General features: G+C 38.4%; 1 protein-coding gene across 30 annotated transcripts in view; it reads left to right on the plus strand.

Annotated features, from left to right (window-relative positions):
• Positions 1–8,523, plus strand: part of tim (timeless) — a 510,805-nt gene extending 502,282 nt beyond the window's left edge. For all 30 annotated transcript variants that reach the window (XR_010850869.1, XR_010850868.1, XR_010850866.1 and 27 more), the window contains 2 exons: positions 4,249–4,434; positions 7,380–8,523. Coding sequence is in view for 26 of the 30 variants with exons in the window: in XM_067091829.1 (XP_066947930.1) it covers positions 4,249–4,434; positions 7,380–7,704 (511 nt within the window). In the remaining 4 variants the exon portion in view is untranslated. The remainder of the gene's footprint in view (positions 1–4,248; positions 4,435–7,379) is intronic.
• Positions 8,524–19,500: the final 10,977 nt, after the last annotated feature.

The following is a 19,500-nucleotide window of genomic DNA, read 5'->3' on the forward strand; positions in this document are numbered from 1 at the left end:
CTGAAAGAAAAACTCATTCCCTTGACATTTTCATAAAACTATATTTTACAAAATATAAAAGCTTAAAAAAAACAGTAAGGGGAAAATACAGTCATCAACTAAAACAATAGAAGTAGAAAATTGCCTAATACAAAATTAGCTTTAACTAAAAAAATAATCAAAATATTGGTGTCTATGTAGACCTTGTGGCAATTGTGAAAAGAAATACTAAGGGGAAATAACTAGATGATTGCTTGGAAGGAAAGCTTTTAATTTGCACTGAGAAAAATGCACTACATCCTAGTTTGAATCAAGGTTTTTGTAACAATTGGAATTAATCAAAAGTACTTTTTAAGAGTAAAACTAAGGAGATTGGTGAATGCAGAAATAATTAACTAGTCTTTCTACAGAGGACAATTAATCTTTTTCTTATGACAATATTTTAATGAGTGGCATAATCTGTACACAATTTATTAAAGATTTTAGTGATGTCTCCACAGTATTGATACATGGCATTTATTAACAACTTGGATCTCCCCCTTTTGTTTTGCACCTTTTGTGTTCACTGGAGGTATCTGACATTCCATCCAAAATCATGAGGAAATGCACCAGTTTCCCATCTTCATTTGGTTTAACACCACTTCTGCCAAGTTTCACATGTTGTTCTGATTTTAATGTAGCAACTTTGATATACTTTTTGCTTCTCTTAAGTGGTGGTTATAATTTTCCAAAGTCCTCAGTTTCACTTATCTCAGACCATAAAAAATTTTCATCGAATTTGCCTCCATAGCAACCAACAATCACTTTTCAAAATGTTATAGTTGGTACCAAATTTGCCTCCTCGTAGCAACCAACAATCACTTGTCAAAGTATTATGCAGTAGTTGGTTCCATTTTGTCTGTCCACTCACCAGTGCAGGTTTTAGGTAGATGGGGCAATATGCATAGCTAGCTCTCGATTGGCTGAAATCAATGTTTCTGATATCATAGGCTTACTGTGGCAAAGATACAAAATGAGTCTTCAGTAATACATCTGAATGCTTATATATACAGTATATGTGTGTGTGTGTGTGTGTGTATATATATATATATATATATATATATATATATATATATATATATATATATATATATATATATATATATATATATATATATATATATATATATATATATATATATATATATATATATATATATACACACACACACACAAACAACCCTCACACCTTCTTAATTAGATCATAAACATGCCAATTTCTGTTGATAACATAACAATACAAGCACACAAGTGACGAGCTTGTAACAAACAGTCTATAGTACTCGGATCAAAAACAAATGAATGATGGACTTGGATTTTTTTTTATCTTACTAAGTGCATAAGGACATCTGGCTATGCAAGTGCAAATAAAAGATATGTAAATAATTTCTTACATTTAAATTACATGAGTAGGTTAATATTTGAAATAAGCAAGAAATAATTTTGTCTATGTGGCTGCCTAGGACCTGGGGGAGGTTATGGAACAACCACTGGTGTAATGGCTGGAAGGCAGGAAATTTCAGTTATAGCATGGCTTGATAGTAGTGGGGTTGTGGTTTTCTTTCCAGAATACTGCATATTAATATAATTTTTTCCTAAGCATACAACTAATTACAATAGCTCAGTGCTTGGGAACTTTTGGGACTATTCAGCTAAATAACTTGTCAAGCAAAAGTTAAAAATTCCATTCAGTTCCTAAAATCCTTGGTGATAACATACGTATGGCATACAAGAATAGCCTAGGCATACAGTATAACTGAAGTTAAGCAAAAGTTAAAATTCCATTCAGTTCCTAAAAACCCTGTGATGAAATATGTACGGCACACAAGAATAGCCTAGGCATACAGAATAATTTTTGTCATTGTTGGGCACTGAAATGATAATTAGATAGACTGAATAAATAAAGGTGACAAAGTAATTTTGGCTGAAATGTAATGAATGTGCTTAAAAGAAGGCCAGGGAAATAAAATACCTGGCATATCAGTTTCATATGCCTAGCTTTATTGGTCCATGCTTCAAGTTTAAGTGGTTAACAATATTAAAAGTTATTTTTCAGTTTATGGACACAGATACTAGTTTGGTATCAAAATGAAGTTGTTTTTATATATATACAATGAAATTGTACATAAAATAAAGTTTGAATGATACGAAAATTTTGTGAATTTAACAGTTTTTGAGCATAGACCTATGTGTGGTCTAGGCTATACTAATGAGATAAATCATTACTGAAAGCTCATAGTTCGATTGTGTTTGATCTGAGTAGATTGTTTGATACAGTCTCATCTTGTGTGTGCTTGTGTTGGTATGTCATGAATACAATTTGACAAGTGTATAATTTATATCAGAAGGGGCAAGGTTTCCTTGTCTATATAAACATTCAGATATGTTAATGAAGAAATGGTATCATTTATCACAATAAGCTAATGATACCAGAAATGTTGTCACATCTTGATCCATGAGTGGACAGATGAAATGAAACTGACTTTAGTAGCTCTGTCATTACTAAAGGTTCCTTCATAAAGGAATTGCAAACATTTACAATAGATTTTCCTCAATCTGAGAAACTGGGAAACCTAGAGTAGTTGTTAATGAGACCATTTAGATATATGCAGACCATTACGGCACATATTTAACTGTGTCTCATCTATAAGGTTTGTGGAAATTGGAGCATAGCAAAGTTAACGAGGCTGGACATCTATGTGGGAAGAGAACTGGGAAGGGGATGAAAATTAAGTCAGAGAGCAATACAGCTGGGGTTGAATAAATGCTGCACAGAACCTGAAGCGGCATAAGCATGTGCTATGCCAGAAATAGTAGAGGTGGCAAAATGTACATGCCACCCAGCACTTAAAGTTTTGTTACACAGTCTGTTGATGAAATTGTGATGTTTTGGTTGCCAATTTTAGTGATTTTCCTATCAAGGCACATGGATATTTTAGCATCTGTAAGGAAAGACTTCATGATGTTAATTCTGGCATTAAGAGGTTCATTTAAATAATTGGCATCAGAAGTAAATAATTTTGTCATTGCCATTCTATGACAGCACAGTACTTGTAAAGGGGTCTCCTTGGGTTTTGTTTCTTTTTTTCATATACCAAAAAATTTAGACTCGCTGTTGTGGTGAATACAGTTCATGGTTGATTTCATTATCGGACTTTAAACTTTTTAATAAACTGCTTGATTTGATAAAACATGATCATACTTTCAAGGTGGGTTACCCTAACATTAAAGTGCAGATTCATTTAATACATTTATGAATGCCTCTGATTTGAAGAAAGGTGTTAGTGTGACAAAATTCACCCATTTTAATAGCAAGAACAATTTTTTAAGAACTTTAAAGATACCTGCTTTTGTCAATCTGCTTTGCAAAATAATGTCTTCAATTGGGCACTTTTCTGTTGTTTTTTCCTTGTCAAGTCTTTTGTGTCTATCATGAAAACCAGTACAGATAATGAGGATCATACATGACCTATGCATTAATCATAACATTCCACAATGGATACATCATTAGAAATGGCTAGCAGGTAAATAACACAGTAACCTTATAAGTCACTGGTAATCCGGCGTTACTTTCATGCACGAGCACTTCAAAATTGGAATCCTTAAATATACTGTATAAGGCTCTACTTTTATGCTACAATGAAACTCATATCAAAGGCATGTACAGGCAATTCCCGGTTTATGGCAGGGTTCCGTTCCCGACAGGGAGCTGTAACCCGAAAAATGCTGTAAACTGGAACATCATGATGATCATGGGAATAAATGGTGCTTATGCCGCCATATAATCAGGTTAACGGGGCTGTGAGCCAAGCGCCCTAAAATTGGAATGCCGTAATCCGGGGACTGCCTATACTCATGCTACTTTTAAAATGTCCTAATGTATTTAGAAATTTATAAAAGTTTCACATTCACTCCTTGTGCACTTTTTTTTTTTTAAATAGCAAATGACAACTCTGTAGTCAATAATTTTGTACAGCCACTTACACTACCGAAATGGAATATTTTGAATAAACAAGTATACAGTACTACCAGATGATGTAGAGTACATATATGAATGTTTCTTACTCTGAGTTTGTGTAATATATTACACTGAGCTATACTAACCATAATTTTCCCAACAGTTCCTCAAGTCTGTTATTCCACTCTAAGGTGATGGGGGAGTAGAGCTGAAAATGTAAGCTTTATTTTACTCTATGGCACTAACAGTTATTTACATTTATGTCTTTGCAGAGGAAATGAAGACTCAGGAATCCTTGCGGAGCACACCTTTTTCGATTGTGATGACTCTTCAGAACGAGTCAGTGACTGCTCCATGGAAAACAACCGCTCCAGTACTTCATCCCCACTCTCCTCCATAGATGAAAAATTACTACATAATGATGAGGATGATCAACAGCCCAATCTATTAGGCCACAGGTAAATATTTTGACAAAATTAAGAAACATCTGATTTATATATAAAAGCAACCATGCAGGGCCAGCCTTATGAAAGCTGCAGTTTTTTTTATTTTGTGGTCTGTTGAAACTGCATAACTACTTCATATACATTATGCTTAAAATGTGTATAGACTTTCATACCATAGTGACTTGGAATTTTTTTATTCTGTGGTTTGGTTAATTTACAAAATAATAATATAACTGTTCACATTACCATGCTCAAAATGTAATGATAAGCTTTCATATCCACGGTGACTAGTGGCAGCTGGCTTGCCACTGGCAAATGAACTTTCATGTACATGTGAAAACCTTAACACAGTAGTGGCATGGTGATGCTGCTTATGTCCCATGTAATACTCAAAGGTTTTTTTTTTTTTTTTTTTTTTTTTTTTTTTAGTAAGATAAGCCAGCTGGGAAATTCCTATTAAGTGAATGTTTGGCCAGACTAGAAGGGCAACTGGCAAGACCAGTTTGTGCAGTCTGTAGAGGATACACTATTTTTTGCAGTATTGTACATGTTTTCAGATTCAAGAGAAAAGACTTAAGTTGAAATGGCCCAGTATGTTATCTTCTTTAAAAAGGAATATAAGTAATTTCAACCTATAACTATGCAGTATACAAATAAATTGTTATACAGTATATTTTAGTAATCAGAAAATATCATTGTATTTCATACCTTCATTACTGTCTTGATAAATTACAGTGGACCCCAGCCTATTCGTGGTTCTGGACTCACAGCTTCACCTATTCACAAATTTCTCTGTGAAATATATATACACAATATGTGCGGAATATTCGCCTACTCACAGTATTTTTCATAGAGAAATATTCACAAATTACTCTTTCCACATTTTTATGACTAAATGCACTTTTTGTGATAAAACTATCAAAATCTGCAAATACTTAAAACCTCTCTAAAAAGTTATAATTGACTATTTTGATAGTTCAAAACACCAAAAAACTCATTAAAAATGCTTATACAGGCAGTCCCCAGTTATCGGTGATCCGTTTTTATGAGGCTTGTCTAGCGACAAAAAATCAGCAATTTTTAGTGCCAAAAATTGGATATTGGTGCTTATATATACATACCTAACATAGGCGCCAATAACCAAAAATCGCCAAAAAAGCACGGACATCTCTGATTTTCAGCTATCGGCGATTTTTGGTTATTGTCACGCCGTCAGAATGGAACCCCCACTGATATCCGGGGGCTGCCTATATCTGAATAATTTTTTAGTTTTATCACAAAAAGTGCATTTAGTCAAGAAAATTATATGAAAGTACAGTAATGTATGAATATTTCTATATGAAAAATACTGCGAATCAGTGAATTTTCCACTAATAATGTGTATATATGTGCCACACAAATCCATGAATAGGTGAAACTGCAAATCCACAACCATGAATAAGCAGGGGTCCACTGTACTACAATATAAAAATATAAATTATAAATAAATACTGTAACTAACAGATAATACTGTCATTTTCGTAATGTATTTGATCTAGCTACAGTTTTGAGTTAAAGATGTTATAACATCTTCAAACTTATTTTCAGCCTAAAATACCCTTTAGAGAAATGCCTAATAAGTATAGCTTTAGTTTGCCAGTGTTGCAAGTTAAAAATCTGTCCTCTTATGGCTGAAAAAAGACAAATTTTAACCATGAAGATCCCTGTTATCTTCAAAATTTGAAGAATGATAGACTATGGTCATGAGAAATTTCTGTTATGTTTACATATTCATAGTTACCAGATCCTAGTATTATTTGTGTATATTCTAAAAGGGCATCTTCTGGTGAATACAACACCAACCTAATTAATTATACAGGGAGTCCCCAGTTAACGGCGGGCTCGGTTAATGGTGATCTGGTTTTACGGCACTTGTCTCGCGTCGAAAATCTGCAATTTTCAGCACCGAAAATCGCTGATTTCTACTTATCGCCACCGATAATTGGGTACTGGTGCCAATACATACCAAACAGAGGCGCCGATAACCGAAAATCGATAAGCGCCGAAAAGCCCTGGAGATCGCCGAAAATCACCGATTTTTGGTTATCATCACACCCTCAGAACAGAACCCCCGCCAGTAACCAAGGACTGCCTGTACTGTATCTGTAAAATCAACCCAGGGATAGACATCTTGGAAACTGAGCAGGGGAAATCAATCACATGTCACTTTGGTCCAAAAACCTCCTCAGAATCATTTGCCAAGTGTCTCTTCTCACTTGCCACCCAGCTTCTAAAACAGGCAGTCCCCAGGTTACGGCGGGGGTTCTGTTCCAGTGGTGTGCCGCAAGTCAGAAAACCCCATAACTTGGAACGTTTTAAGGAAAATTTATAAAAATGAGAGAGAGAGACTTATGTAAGCCTGGAGAAAGAAACAGGTTTTTAAGCTTTGCCATGATAATAAAACCGGTTTTGTCCTCTCCTTATAGGGGGGACCTTATAGTGAACTCTCCCAGTGGCTACAGCTCCCTAAACCAGTTTTTTCACCTCATTATAGCGCCTACAGCTACACCGCTCAGAATCTGTAACACTGTAACTTCGGAACATAAGCCGTAAATCCGAACCGATTTTCTGATGAATTTATTTGAAAAAGCACTGTAAGTTCAGAACACTGTAAGTCTGAGCCGCAGTAGCCCAGGGACTTATTGCATACAGTACTAATTAATTCACTTTAGATTCCCCACAACAATCCCAAATATTTTACCAGAATTAATAGCATACAGTACTAATTAATTCACTTTAGATTCCCCACAACAATCCCAAATATTTTACCAGAATTAATAATGTTGATTGCGGAGGATTTTTATTTTATATCTCAAACCAGAATTGCCCATAAACTACAATTACATAATAGCCTAAACTGAAAATTAAAATTACATGTTAATTTTCTTAAATGCAACATATATTTTTTTGTCATACAGGATTCCAAATCATTCAGGTGGATCTTCAACAAACCTGACATCTACCAATCTAATCAGCCCTAGTAACAACATGGTTTCAGGAGCCCAAGATCATGAAGGAAGCACAACTGGCCACAATATCCCTCTCTCCATAGATCATGTGGGCCTGGCAGAACCTTGTGAAGAGGAAACTGCTGATCAGGTAGACGGCTGTATTATATCAGGGATGGAATTTACTAATACATCAACACAAGACCTAGAATTGATGGCTTTGATGGAGTCAGATGACTTATTAATCTCACAGCCTGATGATACACTGAGTGAAGCTCTTCGAATGGATTCATAATATTAATATGGTAAAGTCATAAGTGGATGTAGTTACAAAGGACCAAATGTTTTTGTCATCATAGGTCTTGTTTCACCAAAACCAGCTCTCTTTTTAATACTGTAGCAAGCATAGCTCCTGGTAAACTAGATGTTTCTTCTAAGATGTAATGTGAAGCCCTATGTATTGATACTTTCATGTATTTAGTGACAAAAGATAGTCATTCTTTTCCGTATCTCAGGCCCAGGGAATTGTTCATTGCTGTATTATTTATAGAATTTGTCAAAATTAATTTCAACAAGATATTTGACATAGCATTTAAAATTAACTTCATATTTAATCTGGTAACAGTAGTGTTATTCATAACATTGTAAATATGACATAATCATTAAGATACATTCCTTGGGTTCTGAATGTATGATACCATGGAGAAATCCAGTATCAATTTTGAGTACAAACATATAGTCTAGGTCTAACTATTTTGGAGAAATTTAGAAGATCCTTCTATGATAACTATAGTTTTCACATGAAACCTTAAATTTTTAAGTGGCAAACTGTGATAGAGTTTATGTGAAAATTATTTCTAAACCTTGTTGTGACCTCACATGGAAGGATTTTTACAGGATTTCAAGAGTTGAAATAAAAAGTATGTCTTCAATATTAATGGGCATTTCATTGTCTCATTCCAGCACGATTGTGCCATATATAGGTCTAGACTTAAGAGCTCAAAATTAAGATCATCAAAAAACTATATTTTATAAATTGGTGAGTAAAATGTTACTTTGATGTCTATGGTGTACTGTACATAAGTGTCTTAACAGTAAAATATTTCTATAAAAAGAAGTTATTGTCATTAAATACAGCCTTTAGTAGTTATTCAAAATGAGCGTATGTTTAGTTACAACACAGCTGCCCATACCATTATCTAATTACAATGAAAATGGTTTGTACTTGATAAACTTTCTCTTAATACGAGGGAATATCATCTCTTTAACTTGAGCATTATAAGTGTGTAAAACAACACTACTAATGCAGTATCAAGTAACAATACAGAGAGAGAGAGAGAGAGAGCGCTTTATTTATCAAAACTTACTGAAAATTTTATTCTAATATGCCACCTAGAATCATTTTTATTTAACCTACATTTTTTCCTTTTTTTTTTGGCAAAATATTGTCACCTTCACCATTGAAGTGAAGGCAGGGAAGTGAGAGGGGGGAGGACTCCTTGGTAGCAGAGAACTCTAACTTAATCTAAGCTCACAGTGGATGAGTGGTAGAACTGGCTGATTTCAATTAGGGCCTAAGGTAGACCTGCTGGTCTGCTTTAAAAAAAAAGAAAAAAATCCAAAGACAAAAAGCAAATTACCCTACACCTCTTTAGAAAGAAGTATACATTCTTGCTTACCTGCTATCTCTAGATCATTCTTGATATAATGGCAGATGGAGGAAAATGTGCCAGTTTCTTAAGGGGATCGGCCGGTTTCCGACTTTTTTAACGACAGGTTGTTGATATATATGGGGTTTGTTAAAGGATATTGTGTGGAACTTCTGGGGAAAAAATTTTTGTTCAGTGACCTTAGGTTTTGTGACGCCAGAGCATTTTTCGGCCAAAAATGGCCATTTTCAAAATGCATCTCCTCCTTTGCTTTTTGGTTTTAAGGGATGAGATTTGAACCACGTATAAAACACATATGGACCTTCGATACAAAGCCGGGGATTTTTGATTTTTCAATTATTTTTCGAGATATGAATTTTTTTTTTTTTAGTGAAATTTTCCCGGAAAAATTACAGAAAAAAAAAATTGCCAAAAATCAGAAACTCAAAATATTAAAAATCCCCGGCTTTGTTTTAATCTACCATGTTTCCCCATGTTATATTTAAAATTTCATTGAGATTGGTCCAATACTAAGGGAGGAGATGCATTTTAAAGGCGAAAAACTTATGTTTTGAGAAACAGGCCTTCAAAGTTTTAGTTACATAAAAAAAGTAAAAGGGACTTCAAAGACTGTGTTACAATTAATTCTATGGTTTTAATTTTTATTTTTGGGTATTAATTAATGCAAAATGATTATAAATAAGAATATTAATTGATTATTTATGTGCCTAAGACACATTCTTATAAATTTTAGGTTCCTGGTCCCCCCCTGTCTGATCTTGCTGCAAGGTATTACTCTAGGGTATCATAGTTGCCTACACTTTTTTATTAGTGTCTCGAATCCATCCCTTGCCAAATGGATCCTGGGAATTACTTTACATTCACAATTAGGGATTCGTGATTCAAGTAATTCATCAAGTCTTGCTTCACTTATTATGATCATTTTATTTTCAGGATCGTCTATAATATCAGCCTCCGAGCTACTGCTTTCTTTTTCTAAAATATCTTTGCCCTTTGGTAGTGACAAACAAATAAAAGGCGTTTAGGGGTGGATGCTTGGTCTCTGGTCAGCAGAGATCGCTGCCTGCGCCGTTTGATGGGCGACAGCTCACTCTCTCTCCGTCGCTCCATTCCCCTCTATGGCACTAATTTCTTGAACTCTTTCTTCTACTTCTCACCTGGACTTTTCCACTTGGCTTTTCCGCATTCTAGAAGCATGAAGTGAACTCTTGGACCTTTTAAGCACGGTGAAAAAACAAAAACACCGCAGAAAATACAGAGTTCAGTCAAGGCTAGCGAGCATGAAAAACGTGTCCTTCTAGCTTGGAAGTTTATAGGCAACTCTCGGCCACAGTCGGCGTCATGGTATGACGTGTGCGTTGTCATGGCTAGGAATAACTAAAAGGTGCCGAGTAGGATATTATTGACATTATACATTTCATTTCAAAGGAAGTTTTCGTAATATATATCGCAAAAACTATACCAGACTAAATCATTTGCGCTACTGGTGTTTTATGGGTATATAGTTATTGTTACATTTTAGGCCATAACTAGAGAAATACGTCAAATTTTAGCATAATATTTCGTGGACACATTCTTGAACCCTATACGAAGCCATATAATTTTTTTCAGCAAATCGAATTTTTTAAAGACTATTGGGTTTTTTTAGGCGGCCGATCCCCTTAAGGGCTCTGCTTGTTTATATACCAGATATATGAGAATGAGCTGTAATGGAGTTATATGTGAAAAACTAATTTCATTTCATAACATTTGTTTAAACAAAATACCTCATTGCTTTACGTTACCCCAAGCAGCTACTTGGCCGGGGGATTTGTCACCCAAAAATTCTTGAATGTCTTTAAACTGAAAGAACCCTTGGCAAATGGATCAGTTGCATGGCATAGTTAACTGATAAAAGCAGGAATCTTGAGTTCAACAAGAATTAACAATTATATGATCTGGAACACATCAGTAAACAATGTTGAAAACACTGCATAACATAAACAATGTTGAAAACACAGTATTGTAACACTGAAGATATGCCAAAGGTGTGCATGCCTAGAAGTCAGAATGCATTATCAGAATGAAGTAGTAGAGAGGATTATGAAAGTACCTCTTCCCCCCACCATCTTCACATTCAGGCAGAACGTGACCTGCTGCTAATACATTAAGTATCCATTAATTTCTGAGGTACGTCTGGTAATTTCCATGTAGCCACATTAAGAATTGCATTTACATCCATATTAACTTTAAAAGGAACCAGAGTTTTGATAGCCATGGATTTATAACCCTCAAGTTTTAATTGAATGCTTGGAAAGTCAAAATGGAAGAAAGAGAATGCATACGGGGTACAATAAAAGAAACGGGGAAGGTTGCAGTTTGGGGCCGAAGGGATGCTGTAAAGGCCCTTGAATAATGTCTACAGTGCACCACATGAGGTGCACTGATGGCACTAACCCCCTACAGGGGTAATGCAGCAATGGAGAAGCAAGAAAATTTCCTGAACTAAAGAGATATGGTATGTTTACAAACTTAGCACTTAGTTGGGCTGAAAGACCAACATCACATTAAAGGGGAGGAAGTTCTCTTGATATACAGTAACACCTTACATCAAGATCTCTCTTTCTGTCAGCTGTACAGGCAGCACACAAATGACAAAGTTGGGTTAGAACTGAGGGGGTAAGGAAATTGTCCTGTCCACAAACTGTACAGTATTGGTAACCTAAATTTTAATAGAAATTTTTAAAAGAAAAATTTTTTTTAAATACCATACTTACCTCTCTATTATGAAAGATGTATTCCCCACATCAGCAGGACAACAGAAGATGAAAACCAAAAAATTAATTGGATTGTTTAGCTTGAACTGTCTATTGACCCATCCCTTTCGGGTGGTTCGAGTGCCTGTAGTTTTTCATTCAGTTTTTCCCAGTCCACATGAGTGGGGAATGTGGGGGGACACATGATGGAAAAGTAAGTATTTAAAAAATACATTTTATTTTAAAAATTTCCATTTTTTAAACAAATCTTACCTCTCTATTACAGTTGCCAATTCCTGCATTTAACCAAAGAGGTGGGCAAAGGGGAAAGAACAAAATTAATAACCCCCCAAAGAAAACCACAATTCCAACAGGCATAAGTATCATCTGCTGGTACTGTCATCAAGCAATGACCTCATTAGGTAGCAAGACCTGTGAATGGTACTGGAGGTTCCCTGCTAGGGATACCACTCTCATTCAGATGAAAGTGGGACAAGAGAGCAACTACGGTAAATGAATGAGGACCCTTACCTAATTCAATGTTAGTTACCTTCATACCCTCAAAAAATCAAACATTTCCTTAATAAATAGGAAAGCCTACAAAACAGCTACCCTAATTGTTCATGATAGTGCATAGCAAATACAGTTACATCTCCACTGTGCTGCACTGACGACTTTCTTTAGAGAAAACTTCTTAAGGAACTGAAAGTGGTTGTTGCACCTTGCACATCGTGAAATTTTACTTTCAATAGAGGTAGTATTATGATCTCGCCTCTCGAGATCGACAGGTTCTTTAAAATAAACAAGCAATTGGGCTGTAATGACTGACGAGAGGTGATAAACAAAGGAGGGAGGAGCAGAACAAATACAAAAAAGGTGACCTTAAACTTAATTTATTTACAAAGCTATGTACATATTTACAGTCGAGTCAGGTTCAGTTAAATTTAAAATAAATGAACATATCATGAATGACCAAATGCATCATAAGGATGAGCAGCTCAACAGAGACATTACAAATGACAAGTCAAAAAAAACGTAAAACATTAGCAGCACAATAATTACATTTACATAAAGTCAGAACCTAGAACAAAATAAAAGCCAGAGCAATAAATGGTCAAATCAATAAAATAGATTAACAAATCATAAACATACAAAATCATGAATATTAACAGGCAGCAAAGCGATGAACATCCTCAGACGAACTCAATAGAGTCGAACAGAAACTGCAGCCCCGACAAGCCGACTTAACAGGAACACTGCAGGACAACTGGCGACGACAGAGCCGACCGCAACCATCTCGGCAACCATCTCGTCCTCACGGCGACCACGACACAGTGCTGATCGTCGCTCCTCTCCAGGACCTGACTGACGAACTGGCTTGCTGGTACCCTGGACCCTTAGAGCCGACACTGGCAACCATCTGACGCCGTCTACAGACGTCAACTCAAATTAAAACGTAAGGAGGCAACAATCTACCAAGGGAACAATGACGCCCTCCTCCAAACAGAAAAAAAATGTCAATAAAATTTTTTTTTTTACAGACAAAATACTCTCCCCAATGCTGACAGAGCCAAAACAGAACCAACCCTGGCAACCATCTTATGATCCTCCAAGAAACACAATTGGGCTGTAATGACTGACGAGAGGTGACAAACAAAGAAGGGAGGAGCAGAACAAATACAAAAAGGTGACTGCAAAGCTATGTACATATTTACCAGGTTCAGTTAAATTTAAAATAAATGGATCATGAATGACCAAAAGCATCATAAGGATGAGCAGCTCAACAGAGCATTACAAATGACAAGTAAAAAAACAAAACATTAGGCTTGCAGAACCTGAACAAAATAAAAGCCAGTAAATGGTCAAATCAATAAAATAGATTAACCATAAACATACAAAATCATGAATATTAACAGGCAGCAAAGCGATGAACATCCTCAGACGAACTCAATAGAGTCGACGAAACAGCCCCAAGCTGCTTAACAGGAACACTGCAGGACAACTCCGACAGAGCCGACACGGCAACCATCTCGTCCTCAACAGACGGCGTCCTCCTCGCCAGCAATTAAAAACAAACAAAAAACAAAACCATCTCGGAAACACTCCGGCAACCTGAATGCAGCTGCTACTCCAACTGGAACAATTCGACAAACGATTGTTAAAAACAAACAAAAAACAAAGGAGGCAACAATCTACCAAGGGAACAATCGACAAACGATTGTTCCTAACAGGTAGAAAATAGCAATTTTTTCAAGTATATTATTATTATATATTATTATTACTATTCAGCAGATGAAACCTTTTCATATAGAATACTGTAAGCCCACAGGGGCCATAGACTTGAAATTCAAGCTTCCAAGGAATACAGTATGGTGTTCATTAGGAAGAAGAGGTGGTAATTTACAGAAATACATAAAGAGATCCCACTTACTAAAGAAGACAAAATAAATTAATAAATAGAGAAAAATGTAATAACACATTTTCATAATAAAATTAAGTTTTACATAAACAGTACTTACCAAGTAATTAAAAAGCTAACGTATCTACCTAGTGCAGCAACTTTCTTGAACTTTGCGGTAGCACTTCTTTTGCTTGCATGTAGGTGACAGCCCTGTCCACTACCAGGGGAAACACGAACAACCTGTCAGCCATTTTCCAATTTGTTTGTGTCCTCATGTCCATAAGAGGGGAAGAGGGTGGGCTCTAATTCTGTGGTAGTATATATAAAACTTAATTTTATTATGAAAATGTCATTTTCATATGAGTAACTTAACAAGTAATTACATCGCTGGATCCCACACTGAATGGAGGTGGGATGTATGGACATGGTCTACTGTACTCCAAAACATTAAAGCGTGATACAGTTATGAATTTGAAATAGAAAAAATCTTCCAGGATTTTATGCAATCCTTGTTGTTTCCTTACCTGGTAAGGGAGCTACTGCAAGTGAATACTGCCTCTGGTTGGTGCTCATCTTAACCTGTAGTGGCATGGCTGTCGATCTGTGGAGCACCTCTACTTAAGTGAGAGCTTTGTAGCAGAGGATATGCCTGACAGCTGACAAAACATACAATAAGGTGCCCTTGCCCTGGGCACAGTACCAGCATTAAAAAACCAGACAATGCTGTCACCTACTCTGAAAACCTTGTTAAAAACCACAACCTATCCACTAAGACTGGTGGATACTCCAGGCACCTTGCACCCCCAGGCTCCCTAAAACTTGAAAAACCTAAACCAAGATAAAAAAGATAGTAAGCGAAAAAGAGTGCTTCCTATGATTCTTCACCCAATACCATATCAGCCACCAATAACATACCCAACATACTGCAATTGTTGAACACTTTCTATTTCCTTCAAGCAATGAGAAGCAAAAACAGAACTGCATCTGCATCTCCAGTAGGTAGACTGGATAATGGAGGTCAAGGACATGTTATGTCTAAAAGCCAAGGAAGTAGACACCACTCTGATATCATGCATTCTCACTTCAAAGTTTGATAACATGTCCTCCTGGATCTGGAAATGTGCTTCTCTAATCAAATCTCTAAAGAAAAACGACAAGGTGTTCTTTGATAGGGGACAAGATGGGTTCCTTACTGAACACCAAAGATTACTAGATGGGCTCCTGATCTTTTCTGCCCTATTCAGGTAGTATCTCAATGCTCTGACTGGACACATTACAGTACTCTCTCTTCCTCCTCCTGACCAAGAATTTCCATCAAGTTCTTCCCAGTCAATAAACAAGGCCAGGGCTTGGATGGGTCCTCGTTCTTGGCCAGAAAGCCTAAGGTGAAGGAGCAAACGGCATCCCCTTGAGAAAAGTCCACTCTTTTGTCAATAGCTTGTATTTCGCTGATGTACTTAGCCGTAGATAAGGCAAAGAGGAAGAGAGTTTTAAGCGTCAGATTCCAAACAGAAGCAGAGAAAAGGGGCTCAAAATATGGGGCAGTCAGCCACTTCAGGACCACATCCAGATTCCACGAGATCAAAGTGTTGTCCTTTTTCTGTTTCATCATATCAAATGACTTTACCAGGTCTTTAATGTAAGAGTTTGATGAGAGATTCAGGCCTCTATGCTTGAGGATGGAGCTAAGCATTGCCTGATAGCCTTTAATGCTAAAGGAATACAAGTTCTTGGTATTCCTCAGAAAAAGGAGAACATCCACGATTTGCGTTAAAGTTGGAAGACTGAACACTTGGCCTGATAGACGAGGCTAAAAGACTTACTTCTGCACTTTGCAATAGCCTCTGAAGCTTCCCTTGAAAAACCCTTCACTCTGACAAGCTTACAGACACTGAAGCCTGTCAGAGCGAGAGCAGAGAACCCTTGGTGGTGTCTTCTGAAGTGGGGTTGTCTGAGTAGCGAGTCTTTGGGAAAGCAGCCTTGGGTAGTCCACCAACAGATGTAGGGGGTCTGGGAACCACTCCCTCAGGGGCCAAAAAAGGGCTAGAAGGGTCAATAATGGTTGCATTGTGGTACATCTCGAACTTGTTTAATACCTCCCTGATCATGGTGAAGGGTGGGAGGGCATAAAGGTCCAGATTCAACCTATTCTGTAGCATGGCATCCACGGCCCTGCAAGAGGATCTAGGGCTGGTGAGCAAAACAGAGGAAGACGATGGTTCCTGGAGGTGGCAAACAGGTCTGTCATTGGCTTGCCCCTCAACTTCCACAGGTCTAGACATACCAGGGGATCCAGGGGCCACTCAGAGGGAAGAACCTGCTTTTGACAGCTCAGCTTGTCTGCACCACTCTTTTGTCAATAGCTGGTATTTCGCTGATGCCCTTGGCTGTATAGCTGAGGCAATGAGGAAGAGAGTTTTACGTGTCAGATTCCAAAGAGAAGCAGAGCAAAGGGGCTCGAAAGATGGGCCCATCAGTCATTTCAGGACCACATCCAGATTCCACAAGCTCAAAGTGGTGTCCCTTTTCTGTTTCATCCTATCAAATGACTTTACCAGGTCTTTGATGTAAAAGTTCGATGAGAGATCCAAGCCGCTATGCTTGAGGATGGAGCTACGCATTGCCCGACAGCCTTTAATGCTAGAGGAATACAAATTCTTTGTATTCCTCAGAAAAAAGAGAAAATCCGTGATTTGCATTAAAGTGATCTCAGAAGATGAGACACTGTGGTAGTGGCACCACAGTTGTAAGACTAACCACTTGGCCTGATAGACGAGGCTAAAAGACTTCCTTCTGCACTTTGCAATAGCCTCTGAAGCTTCTCTTGATAAACCCTTGGCTCTGACAAGCTTATGGACACTCTGAAGCTTGTCAAAGCGAGAGTGGAGAACCCTTGGTGGTGTCTTCTGAAGTGAGGTTGTGTGAGTAGCGATAGTTTTAGGGGAAGCAGCCTTGGGTAGTCCTCCAACAGATGTAGGGGGTCTGGGAGCCAATCCGTCAGAGACTAAAAAGGGGCTATAAGGGTCATGGTCCCACTGTGGTACATCTCAAACTTGTTCAATACCTCCCTGATCATGGTGAAGGGTGGGAAGGTGCACAGGTCCAGATTCGACCAATCCTGTAGCATGGCATCCATGACCCTGCAAGGGGATCTGGGGCTGGCGAGCAAAACAGAGGAAGACAATGGTTCTTGGAGGTGGTAAACAAGTCTATCATTGATTTGCCCCACAACTTCCATAGGTATAGACATACCAGGGGCTCCAGGGTCCACTCAGTGGGAAGGACCTGCTTTTGACAGCTCAGCTCGTCCGCCACCACATTCAACTTTCCCTGGATAACGTGAGTGATAGTTGTAAGTTGATTTTGGTCTGCCCACAGCAGTAATTCCCTTGAAGCTTGATAGAGGGAGAGAGAAGGAATGGGTACGGCCTTGTTTGCGGATGTAAGCTAAGGCTGTGGCATTGTCCGTGTCCACCATGACCGTCTTGTTGCGGGCCAAGTGTGTAAAATTCTGAAGGCCAAGCTGAACTTCCTTCAGTTCTCTTACACTGATGTGTAAGCCCTGTTGTTCTTAAGTCCATGTCCCCAAAACCACTTGATTGTTTAGCAGGGCTCCCCAACCTGTCCGAGGCATCAAAACAGAAGTCTAGGTCAGGGTTCAGAGGATGAAGGGATTTCCCTTCTGAGAGCAACCTTCCAAGTCTCACGAACATTTCCATGGAGGCCAGAGTCCCCAGTAGGCTCAACCATTATTGAGCCGAACAAGACGATAGGGCTCAACTGGGACCTCTGGAGATTTATAAGAAGTCCTAGCTCCTGGGCCAGAAGAAAAATCTTGCATGTGTCAACCATGCACTTGTCCTTCGACGGGGATCGGAGAAGCCAGTCGTCGAAGTAAAGACTGACATCGATCCATTGATCCCAACTAAGTGGAGCCATTTTGATAGCGGAACCAGGACTCGAGAGAACACCTGAGGGGCTGTTGAAAGACCAAAGCAAAGAGCCTGACACTGGACTTTGTCTTGGAAGACAAACCTTAGATACTTCCTGGAACTTGGATGAATGGAGATATGAAGGTAAGCATCTTGCATATCTAAGGTTACCATCCAGTTGCCCTGATGAAGGGATGAAAGGACTGAGTGGTTTGTCTCCATCTTGAACTTCATCTTCAAGACAAAGTGATTGAGGGCACTTACATCGAGGACTGGTCTCCAACCCCTCAATGCTTTTAGTACCACAAAGAGACGATTGTAAAATCCCTCTGAGCTCGTGTCTGGCACCTCCTCTATGGCCCTTTTCTGTATGAGGGAGGAGACTTCCTCCAATAGGGCCAAATGCCTCTCGGAACCTACCGAGTAAGCTGTCAATGTGATGGGAGAGGTGATGAAAGGGGGGGGGGAGCCTCTTCAAGAATGGAATACACAGCCCACCTTCAAAATGTTAATAATCCATGGTTCTGCTCCTATCAGCCACCTCTCTCAAAACTAGAGTAGTCTGGCTCCTACAGGCGCACAAAGGACTTCTGTCTCACTTCCTATGTGCTAGCTTAGAAGAGCTCCTTTTGATAGCTCTGGATGAAAAGCGAACATTTGCTCCCAGACTGCAGTGGGACTTGAATGGCTTCCAAGCTCTCCCTCCACAAAAAAGGCTGTTGCTAGAGGGCTAGAGGGGAGAGGTGGTCCTAGCTTGAAAAGGAGAGGAGTCCTTGGGACGCCTAGATGACTGTCAGTAAGTCTTGAGTCGTCGTCTTCCGTAGGTCCGATGATATCTTGTTCACAGCATCCTGAGGGAAAAGATGATTCTTGTCCAGGAGCAAGAACAGCAATGCAGACTTTTGGGACTCAGGTAACCCACTTAGAAACAAAGAGGCACCTGAGTTCTAATTTCTTCAGCACCCCAAAAGTAACGAGGGCAGAGAGCTCTAGAGAACAATCTCTGACAGCCTTGTCTGCACTGGGCAGAACCCCAAGCCAGTCATAGGCAACAACCGTAGCGAGATCTTGATGGTCCTCAATTTTCTTGGCCAATGCATCCACAACCCAGTCAAGAAAACTGAGGACTTCAAATACCTTGAATATGTCCTTAACAAGATGATCCAATTCTGCAGATGTGAACATGAGCTTGGCTGACGAGCGAGCAGATTGACAAGATGAGTCAATAAGACCGGAGAAATCCCCTTGAAAGGAGGTAGCGACTCTCAAAGAGGGAGCCTCCCTGGTCATGTAGGACAAGTACCTCCTGCGTACCAGACGAGAAGAAGGAAAGGTGATAGATGCTTTACCCTG

Source organism: Macrobrachium rosenbergii, chromosome 48 (assembly GCF_040412425.1).
Source record: "Macrobrachium rosenbergii isolate ZJJX-2024 chromosome 48, ASM4041242v1, whole genome shotgun sequence".
NCBI lineage: Eukaryota > Metazoa > Arthropoda > Malacostraca > Decapoda > Palaemonidae > Macrobrachium > Macrobrachium rosenbergii.